At 35.2% G+C, this 10895-nt stretch overlaps 2 protein-coding genes across 2 annotated transcripts; both read right to left on the bottom strand.

Moving 5' to 3' along the window:
• Positions 1 to 294: 294 nt before the first annotated feature.
• LOC106339472 (membrin-11) lies at positions 295 to 1478 on the bottom strand. The gene is made up of 3 exons (XM_013778292.1): positions 1137 to 1478; positions 674 to 944; positions 295 to 605 (listed from the first exon to the last, which is right to left on the bottom strand). Exons 1-3 carry the CDS (start codon positions 1382 to 1384, stop codon positions 444 to 446), a joined length of 681 nt encoding a protein of 226 aa, XP_013633746.1. The 5' UTR covers positions 1385 to 1478; the 3' UTR covers positions 295 to 443.
• Positions 1479 to 2857: 1379 nt separating this feature from the next.
• On the bottom strand, positions 2858 to 3976 carry LOC106340029 (zinc finger protein 593 homolog). The gene is made up of 4 exons (XM_013778898.1): positions 3769 to 3976; positions 3470 to 3673; positions 3298 to 3360; positions 2858 to 3092 (listed from the first exon to the last, which is right to left on the bottom strand). The coding sequence occupies exons 2-4, from the start codon at positions 3658 to 3660 to the stop codon at positions 2990 to 2992; spliced, it is 357 nt and encodes a 118-aa protein (XP_013634352.1). The 5' UTR covers positions 3661 to 3673; positions 3769 to 3976; the 3' UTR covers positions 2858 to 2989.
• Positions 3977 to 10895: the final 6919 nt, after the last annotated feature.

Genomic DNA, 10895 nt, shown 5'->3' with positions numbered 1-10895 from the left:
TAAAAATCCACACTAACATCGAAATGAAAAACGTCTAAAATAAAAACCCAAAATAGAGGCTAATGATGGTAAGCTTGCTGTCATAATAGGTGTTAGAATCTCTCGTTGGTATCAAACCAGTTCATTCTCACAGCCAGCTTGCCTCTTTCTGTTCTAGCCACTTAACCAATAGATACACAATCCATTACGTCTGTTGGCTGTAGAATCTCTCATTGGTAAGAAAATGGCTTATCAATGAATAAGCAAAGTAAATGGAGACATATTTTGACAAACTCAAACTTTGATGAATATATAAGATGCAGGAAATGTCTTGCAAGTCAAAAGTCATAAACAAAACAAAAAAAAAATGCATCCTTTACCCCGCACACAAGAACTAAGATCAAGTCAGATAACTCCCTTCTACATACAATCTCTGTAACTACATCGTTCCAATTTCCTTAGATTCAGCGAGTCCATTTAATGAACAGATACAAGATGACAATTGTAGCGATCATACCGGCGTACTTGATCCAGGTGTCAACACGATTGCGCCTCTCGATGAGCCTGAGCACAGAGTTGGATAGCCCTACTGTGTTCAGAACATCCAAAGCTTTACGCTGTGCCCTCTGCATATTCCAAAACACACAATGTTAATGGCATGCAGATTATTTAAGGATTTGGTTAGAGGAGTTACCTTCAAACGATCCCTTTGCTCAGCATACTTGGCGAGGATAGCAACTCCACTTGAAAACGAATCTTCTAGCAACCTCTTTGAGTTCTTCACAGAGTTCATCGCTTGAGCCTCGTCATCAAATATCTGCAAGATGTGTGCTCCTTCTCCGCTCCCTCTGTTCAACAAATCGGCTCTCTCTTTCGCTTCAGTCATCTTCCTCTGATTCCTCCACATGTATTTCTCCAGACTTTTGTTCAAATACTCAGCTTCTTCCCCAACTTGTTCAGTCTTTCTGCATAGATTAACAAAGCATAGAAAGGAATCTAATGAAAACTAACTCTAACGTTAATTTGATCATCTCAAGATCACCAATGACTAATTCGTTAATGCAAAGTCCTCGATCTAAGATTCTCCGATAACTCATATGAATCTCGAGATTCGATTTCTTGTAAGTCGAAGAATTTTGAAATCAGGGATTGCTCACCTTCGCCAGAGATCGCGCTGTGATTTAACGGAGATTGAGCGCCATAGACCATCCATGCTGGAGCATAGAGACTGAACCTCGGTGATGTCACGTTTCACGGAGGAGGTGAGATCGGAAGAATCCACGAGAGAAGCGGATTCGAACCTCTCCAGCCTCTCGATCCCGTCGCGAGCCCTGAGGAGGATCCTTTTCGCGCTGCTGTATACCTCCGATAAGGATCCGCCTCCTCCGACGACTCCAGACGCCATTGTTTACGGCTCAAAATCGTAGATCTTCTCGTCGCCGAAGCGTTCTCTAGAATCAGAGATGCAGACGAAGAAGAAGATTCTTAACTCTTAAGGCCTTGTGTTGTGGCTGTGGCGCCTTTCTGAGCCTTTAATTCTCTTTTGTTAAAGCCCATCTAATGATTTATGGGCCTTTAGATAATTATCTTTTGTTAGGCCCATTTATTGTTCGGCCTTTAATTTGTTTCTGACTGTGCTAGAGCTGGCAAGACTTTAGTACCTCAAGAACCGTGCTTATTCGGAACCACGATACGGACACGAATGTGCCACCGAAGCAGAGATCATACAAGCTGCGACCCTAGCCAACGCCCACAAGTTCATATCCGCACACTACCCGACGGTTACAAAACATATGTAGGAGAGAGAGGTGTTCAATTCTCAGGAGGACAGAAACAGAGGATAGCTATCGCACGTGCACTCGTGAGGAGGGCATGAGTGCACAAGCGCTCTTGATGCAGTGTCAGAGAGGTCAGTGCAAGAAGCGTTGGACCAGGCTTGCTCTGGTAGAACGTCTATGGTGGAGTCGTGGTGGCTCATAAGCTTGCTACGTTGAGGTACATAGGGCTGGCTCAATCGGACTTTGGGGCAAAAAAAAATTAAATTTCTAAAATAATAATAAAAAAATCTGATAGATATATGGTTTTTTTCAAAATACCAAAAGTATTTTGAAAACTAAATCTATGGAAATAAAAAAATACTTTCATATTAAAAAAATTTAGACCCCTTTTCTTATTTTTAATATAAAAATACATGTATATTTTTAAAAAATTGAGTCCTTATCTATTAAGAAATATAGGGATAACGGATTGGGCCCGGAGCGGTCGCACCGCTCGCCCTCTATCTAAACCGGCCCTAGAAACGTGCATGTTATCGTGGTGAATGATGATGGAAAAGTTGTGGAACAAGGCTCGCAGGTTATTAGTACTTACTAGTGTTGGGGTGGATTTACATCATCTCTCAAGGCTCATTAGACAAGGAATTAAACTCATTTTATTATGAAATCCTAGATATATTTCTTGTATAAATAAGGAGCTACCTACTTTTTAGCAAGGGATCTCTCTTTTCCATTTAGACAACACCTATTTCTTGTAATGCAATCTTTGATCAATAAAGTCTTTTAGATGTTTTTTTTCTTATTTGATTCTATGAAGATTTCTCCTAAACCTCAAGAATATAATCCTTATCATTAGATTCTTTATTGTATGATTCCAACAAACATCACCATCAAACACTAGAACATGTTATTTTTTACGTATTTTGTAACAACGTTTCAGATTTGATGGTATAGCATTATTACTGTGATCTGATCTAATTGCTCGCCTCTGTAATATTCACTAATCCATGATCAATCTACAAGCCTTTCTTGTGAAGTTGCAAATAATCTCGCCATTGGCCATTAGCTCTTTAACGTTTGCTAACTTTTAACTTATATCATTGTTAGTCAATCAGAAAAAAAACTTATATCATTAACTTAGGAGTTGTACTAAGGACCATCTTACAACAACAATCCACAGGTTCCATTAACTGTGAACTATTAAGAAAGAAAGAAAAAAAAAAGACTTAAAAAACTCAAGCAGCCATGAGCTTTGGACCATTGTCTGGCATTCCCATTCCAGCGGCCAAATCAGCATCGAGTTGTGAGTGTGGCGCAGGTCCATTCATTAACTTCACACTGCAACCATACAAATGGAGAAATCAAATACAGGCACACACACGCAAGTGATTCAAAACCACATCACTCATTCTCAATTCAAACCATTCATAACTCTCAATTCAGGCAAACAACAAGCAGATCAAACAATATAATCAATGAAAGGTGTTTAAAAATAGCAACTGCTCAAGAGTATTTTCAGCTTGAAGAAGAGCGTCTCACTTACCGCTTCTTGTGTTTCTTCGTCTTAAAATGATCATCTCTCACCGACACATTACAGAAGTACCGACTGAAACATAGAGACAAGACCAAAGAAAACAATTGAATAATAGAAACACACTTAACTGATTCAAACAAAAAAAATGAACAATATGGAACACAAAGACAAGAAAACATACTCGCAGTGTAAGCAGTAGAACTGTCCCATTCCAGGCAAGTCCTCGCTAAGCTCCAAAGGCTTTGTCTCCGTCTCTGGTTTGCGCAGCTCAGTGTACACTAAATCGTCTCCTTTGACTTCGAATTTGTCACGACGAGCTGTCTTGTGTGACAAACGCCTCTTCTTCACCTTCCTAGTAGGGCATCTTCCCATCTTTTATATACTCCTAAGTTTGCAGAAATTAAGTGAAAATTGAATCATCAATTTGCTATGGATAATCGTAAGAATCTAAAATGGATTTATGAAAGAAAAAAAACTTACGATTTAGAGTAGAAAACTACACGAGGAGAAGCTGGAGACGACGAGGCGGAAGAGGAGCCCTAGAGGAGTCTCACTTTTCATTTATAAATAAACCTAATTTTGGCGGGTTTGAATGAAACCAAGAGGACTGACGTGAGGCCCATCTTTTGAGTTTTAAAGCCCAAATATTATTTCAGGCCGATGTAAGCCCGCGAAGAGTATTATTAAATCAGTAGCGCTTTTCGTTAAAGAGTCCCACATCGGAAAACTGTTATAAATACGCAACAGAACTTGCAGTATAAATACAGGTCTCCTTCTCTCTTATCTAATCACGCAGCCATGTGGTGAGCACAAAGCGAACTATTCTTTCGCCTTTTACTAAAGAATACCGTGTGCTCTCCATGCTAAGTGGCATACGCCTATTTTTGGAGGGTTCTGCTTACGAGTGGGCCCAACAATTATTAAATTGAAATTTTCAACCTGTCGTGATGTACTCTTAATATGCTCGGTTTAGTGTTTGGTTTTATTAACAATCAGTTTCATTATGTTTTCTATTTGGTTTACCAGTTCTTACTTCTTAGGATATTATTGTACTAAGTAATGACCAAAATATCCTGAGAAATGGTGAACCACAATATTTGTTCCTATGCGATTATGGCCGAGAATTTTTCATTTTTTATTTGTTTGTTTCCACTTGTTTCTCAGCAAAATGAGTGATTCACAAGTTTTAGTTATCTAAAAAGTGAGAGACGAGCATTATTTTGTACCGTAATAAGTGTACTCGAATTCATGTTAAGCTTAGTTAACCATTTCCAACATTTAAATTCTTATAAAAGAACTGTGGCAATCGTATTTGACCCACATTGAGATGTTGAAGCTTAAACTCCATGTTACAAAACACCAACAGGGGATTCAAATACAAACATAATATCACGTTTGATATTGTTAATCGTTAACTTTATGAAGTAGAAAAGTTTATGTAGTAGTCGAAGAAAAAAAGAAGTTATCAATCAAACTCTATATCTAATTATGTGCCCACCTCAGAGATTACGTCATTTTTTGGATCTTATGAAAAATTCAACAAAACACAATAAAACCTGATGTTGAAAAAATGGACCCGATCGAGAAGGAGGAACGGAACGGAACGGAACTACGCAACTCTTTGAGACATTTTTTTCACCATTTCTCATCTTGTTCTTTTTACAGTTGTTCCAGTTGAAACAATCATATTAACTTACTTTTTAGGTTTGCTCGCAGAATTCAAAAAGTTAATATGGCTGTTCCTCGTGTCTTTGTCTATATTAGCTGCCCACGTTTTTTTTTTTAAATTGTATATGTAGTTCTTAGCTTCTTCTTTTTTTTTTGACTAAAAGCTTTCTATGTAGTTCTTAGCTGCTTCCATCATTCTATGGAGGTAAGATACAAATCCAAGTGATTTAATTAAAATCAATAATTGCTCTGCGATGGACCAAACTAATTATTTTGTAAGAATTAAAACATTAATTATATATGATATTAGTGGTGTACGAATTGAGTAAAGTAGTGTATACGTATTGGGCAGGTGAAATGAATTAATATCTCCTTATATGAAAACAAAACGTGGAGATTACATTCTTAATAATACTGATATATATATATATATATGAATTTTTCGTTGAAATGTGCATATAAAGAGATATCAATTCATGCGCATTCTTGTTTAGTAAAAAAATAACAATGCATGCACATTCTTTTTGGTAATTTACAAATATATGCATGTTACACACACATATCTAGAATTCTTTATGTAATAGTACCAAGTATACAAATAGGTCAAACTACTAGACAAATTACAACCATGTGCGATTGTTTGTTTCTTCTTCTGTTGTAAAATATAAATCTGATATTGAGTTAAATGAGCCTATTCCAAAATATCACTCATATATTTTAAGCATCACATATATATTAGAAAAAGTAGTAAAAATATTAAAGAAATGAAATGAATTTACAGTATACGATTATGTTATTATATAAGTAACGTAAACGTTTGAAGTGGTAAAAGTATTTGATTTTCTGTAAATTTTACAAACTAATGTGCAAAGGATATTATATGTACATTCTAAAATAACTGTATATATTTTGAAAAATTTAAAATACCTCAAAAATTGAATGTGTGGCTAGTTAAAATTTATAATAACAGAAAACATAAAAAGAGAGGTTCCACCAACTTCACTTAGAATAGACAGGACAAAACAATTTGAAGAATCGATCACTGGAGTACCATCTTTAAAGTATGCTAATGATGAAGAAAACAAAAACATATTGCTTTAATTTAGCCTTTATGCAACGTATATTAATTAATTTGGTTCAATAATTCGTTTATGAATTGCAACTCTCTAAATTATCGTTTTTATATTAGATTAATTTAGATAGTTTATACTGTAGATATATTTTGATGATATATCATATAAAAAAAATGTATTGCTCGTATAACAACTCCTCTCTTGTTTCCACATGAATTATAATATGTTTATGCTATTGGTGAACTTGTTTTTATGATTTGAATATATTAGTATAATTTAACTGTTAACAAAATAACAAAATGACCGCGATACTTCAGACGGCTAGAAACAGCATATACATTGCTTCTGTGATTAGTTCGCATTTAAGACCGTATTTTCGAAACTGAAGTTTGTTTCTTAAGGTAGTTTGTAAATTTGTGTAACATTGGTTGACTGTGTATATATATTTTTACCTTGTACTATTGATTCAGATTCAGCTAATCTAGACTCTAGTCATGTAGTAGTCAAAGCTGAGAAATGACACCCTTTTTGTTTCCAGAAGCAATAGAGGACATGACTAATAAATTAATATTTCGTGAAACCTAAATTTGTTTTTTTTTCTCTAATTAGTTAATGTCTCTTCAGAAACTAGGTGCCTTCGTGTCTCGTACCATCACTTGTGTTGAACCGGTGTCAAACGCCCACTCTCGCTGACCTCACCCATAAACAAATACACACATTAATATCAGATATATACATGAAACCTTATAATATTCAGTAAATTGAACTATCAAATAATATTATAACAACCTCCACGCACACACCAAACCCCCTCTTCTCTATATATACACATTTGCTTCCACTGCTTCTCGTTCAAACATTACATAATCCTTTGATTAGTATTAAAAAGTATATCTTTATATCTTCAACCAAGAATGGGAGAGGTCAGTGGCTTTCTATCTCTTTTGCTTGATTTTGAATTTTTGTTATCCTAACTTTATTGATGTGTTAAGCCTTTCTTCAAAAAAAAAAACTTTATTGAATGGGTTTGCAGTTATGGAAAAACTAAAGTATGTTGACATTGGTTTAATAATCAGGAAAAACTTAAGTAATGAATTAATATGGTTAATACTAATAACAATCAGCGTTAATCAACTACCGTTCCGAAAAATATCAGCTCTAACAGTGGATGTTGAACATTTTTTGGTTAATGCGACATTTGAGAGCAAGAAGGCGAAAACGATTAAGGGAAAATTAATTATCCTAAACATTATAGGATTAGTTTTGTTTTTAAATCAATTTTGATTGTTCGGGATGAAAGGTACATATATAAGTTTCTGAGGTTTCTCATTGGTCCGGAATGTTTTGTAACGTATGAAATAATCGGAGAAAGTAGGATAGTCTAGATTTGTTCTCTAGAAGGATAATGAACAATCTTTTTTTTACTAAGATATTGGTAAAGTTTCAATCTTCTTATTATGTTTTCATCTCTGTGATCAAGAGATGGTCTTTCTTTTGAACATGTATGAAATGGTAAAGTTTCAAGCATTTGGGGGAAGTGGTAAAAGGTCACATGATGACATGAGTTAGATATTGATCATCTCATAGCGGATATTCATCGTGTGAATAGTTTAGGATGAGGAGCTTCATCCTGAGATCGGAGCGCGTGTGGAGTGTGGACTAGGGTATGAATTCTCCAGTTGTTTTGTTCTTACTGTTTTAGTACTGAAGGAACTAAGGAAGTATGATTACTCCCATTTTATTTACCAACACGTATGCTTCTCCACGAATTGATTTTTACCAAAGAACACGTATGCTTCTTTCTTATTTGTGAGATAGTGGTTTTAATCCATAGTTTTCAGAAAAACTACACTATGTTTTTTATTTAAATTAAAACCCTTAAAATATAACTTACAAATAGATAAAAGTAAGTCATTATTTTAAATTTTCATATATCAGACAAGCTTATACGCACTTGTTTCTTATTTGAAGTTTCATTGATATAATTCTCATTCTAACAAAACTGTAAAATAGAAAAATGCAGATTTTTAACCCTCCGCCTTTTTTGCAGATTCAGCAACAAGCAAAGGATAATTAAGATTTTATGACATTAAAGTAGTGGATGTTCCTTTTGTATAATTATATTATTGCTAGATAGTTATAGGTATTTTTCAATAAAAATAAGGAAAATAGAAAATAAAAGAAAATCAGAAGAGTTTCCCAAGTAAAAAACTTTGAGATATTCATAAGAAATTATTTTGATACATGTATGCCTATAAATGATTCAAAATTTATTTAAACATTAAATTTTAATTAAGTAATTAATATTTAGATTAAATTTCCACTGTAGATGTTTTAATGGCTTCCACCATCATACTTTGTTTTTTTTTTTTTTTTTTTTTTAAACCAGGTGTTGACCCTGCGGCCCACCACCTAGGTCCGGCGTCAGCCTTTGTCTGTACCTTCTTACGGGCCCTGGACACGCCTCCCCCTCCCCGCGAGTCGAACCGGTCACCTCCCCTCCCCAAGGAGGATACCACTGGACTACGAGGTCATGGGTATCATACCTTGTTTTACTATATCGTTTAGTACCGCAAGCGGACAAATGGTCTTACTTAAGTTTCTTTCATCTACTATCACGCATTTAAGGATATCAAATCTTTTACGTTTCGACTATTATTAGCAGGTACGGATAGCACCGCGGTACGGATGTACGGATATAAGAAAAGTTGACTTTTTTTTGTCAGCAAGAAAAGTTGACTTTAAACAAATCAAATAATTAACTACTTTCTCTCCTGGTTGTTTGTTTTGGATCGTTACCCTACGAGAGACAGAATAATTGGTTGGGGTCTCACCACTTCGCCGGTCTGTCTGCTCTGTAATCACAGTAATGAAAGCCGCAACCATCTTTTTTTGAATGTGATTACACTTGGGCAATATGGAGTGAACTGATTCGGCGCTGTGGGATCCAAGGTGAACGAGCTTGGAGCCGGGTCTTGTTGCAGCTGCAGGCGGTTAACAGACGACCACCACATGGTATTCTCTCCTTATTATGCTGGCAAGCGTGCTTGTATTGGTCTTGGTCAGAAAGAAATAGCAGACTACACGGAAACATCTTCTCCTCTTCAGATGTACTAATCCGCAAGATTGACAGACAGATCAGAGACAGGATCCTATCCCTACGTACTGTAAACCCGACTACCTCTTCCTCAATGATGCAGCAATGGTTAAGCTGGTGGCTCCTTCCTCTCTTCTCCATCGCCTCACCGATGATCACCTATAAAAGGCATTAATTTAGTTATTTTTTTTAAATTTCGGATGTAACTTTTTGTTAATTTTTTAAATAAAAAACTTGACATGCATTTTAAGTGAGTAGCAAATCATTTTTTTCGTAATTGTATGTATATCATATGAACTTAAAGTATGTGTAGTATCAATATAAATATTTTATATAAAATGAGAGATGTAAACTAGAATTATAAGGTTAATTATACATATGTTCGGTTATCTTCGGATATCCATTCGGGTTCGGATATTATCCGTTCGGGTTCGGGTATCCAATCTCTCCTTATTCAATATCCATTCGGGTTCGGGTGTCACTTCGGATATCGGGTAAAGTGTCCACCCTTCCTAATTAGGTTGTTTGTTTTTAATAACTTACCTTTCTAATATGGATTACTTGCGCAAGTTAAAATCATTAAATATGCAAATCATTTATTCACAATATGGATTACTTGCGCAAGTTGAAATCATTAAATTTTATCGATTTAGTTTATCTTTGGGCAAGATTTAGAATTAAGACATGGCCGGAGACGGTGAGAAGAAGGAAGGTGGCGGCGTAGGAGGAGGAGTTGCGCCGGTGGCAATGGTGAATAAAATGGATTATTATGGATACTCATATCCGACGGCTCCAATGTATTGGCAAGAAGGACACGTGTACGGACAGAGTTATTCGATTGAAGGTCAGACTTATCCGATGGGAGGTCAGACTTATCCAGGTTCAGGATACAATTACTCGAGTGAAAGTTATGTGCCGTACTCGTATCAAAACATGAACACGCCTCCTGGAATGTTCAGCGACGAGAACCCTAATGGCTGCTCTGTTATGTAAACATGCGCTTGAATTGTAGATTCCTTTAAGGGTCGAACTCGAAACCTAAAATGTGGAACATTCACAAATGAGTAGCTTTAGATAAATTTTTGAAATTGAGATAATGTTTTTTTTTTTTGCGTATTAGTTCTTTTAAATATTTAACTAATTAGTTTATTTACTTTCTTTTCTTGTAGTGCAGCAAACAAATCCCCCTATACATTAAAATATAAGTCACTTTAGTAATTTTTGCTGAGGTGACACTCATATAGAAATTCTCAGGAAAAACGTTATAATTCTATTGGATGGTTTTTTTGAATTTTTCTTTTTCATTTATTTTAATCAATCGCTTATGTAGACAAGCCCAAAACTATTGTCGATTTCGTTAAGCTCATATATAGCTAGGAGATAATAATTATCGATTTAGTTTAGCCTTGGGTACCCGTTCGGGTTCGGGTCAGGTATTTCGGATTTTCGGATATTTCGGTATAGAGGTGTAGAACCCGTTCGGGTATTTCTATACTTCGTGTCGGGTTCGGATATTTTTAGTTCGGATTCGGTTATTTCGGATCTGGTTCGGATATTTAGATTTTGAAAAAAATATTAAAATTTTCATTTCTCAAGTTTCTTATATTTAAAAATATAACTTTCAGTTAACTAAATTTTTATTTTTAATAGATTGAATAGTTAATAGATTTGGACATAACATTTTAAAACTAAAAAGGCATTAATTTAGTTATTTTTTTAAAATTTCGGATGTAACTTTTTGTTAATTTTTTAAATAAAAAACTTGACAT

The sequence above is a fragment of the Brassica oleracea genome, chromosome C4 (assembly GCF_000695525.1).
Source record: "Brassica oleracea var. oleracea cultivar TO1000 chromosome C4, BOL, whole genome shotgun sequence".
NCBI lineage: Eukaryota > Viridiplantae > Streptophyta > Magnoliopsida > Brassicales > Brassicaceae > Brassica > Brassica oleracea.
Note: the sequence above shows the minus strand (reverse complement) of the source record. Positions and strands in the feature narration are given on the sequence as shown.

Coding starts and splice junctions, on each gene's coding strand:
- LOC106340029 (XM_013778898.1), bottom strand. CDS start 3,660: ATGGGAAGATGCCCTACTAGGAAGGTGAAGAAGAGGCGTTTGTCACAC. Junction 3,361..3,469: donor TTCTACTGCTTACACTGCGA/GTATGTTTTCTT, acceptor TCTATGTTTCAG/TCGGTACTTCTGTAATGTGT. Junction 3,093..3,297: donor ACGAAGAAACACAAGAAGCG/GTAAGTGAGACG, acceptor GTATGGTTGCAG/TGTGAAGTTAATGAATGGAC.
- LOC106339472 (XM_013778292.1), bottom strand. CDS start 1,384: ATGGCGTCTGGAGTCGTCGGAGGAGGCGGATCCTTATCGGAGGTATAC. Junction 945..1,136: donor CAGCGCGATCTCTGGCGAAG/GTGAGCAATCCC, acceptor TAATCTATGCAG/AAAGACTGAACAAGTTGGGG. Junction 606..673: donor AGCAAAGGGATCGTTTGAAG/GTAACTCCTCTA, acceptor TGGAATATGCAG/AGGGCACAGCGTAAAGCTTT.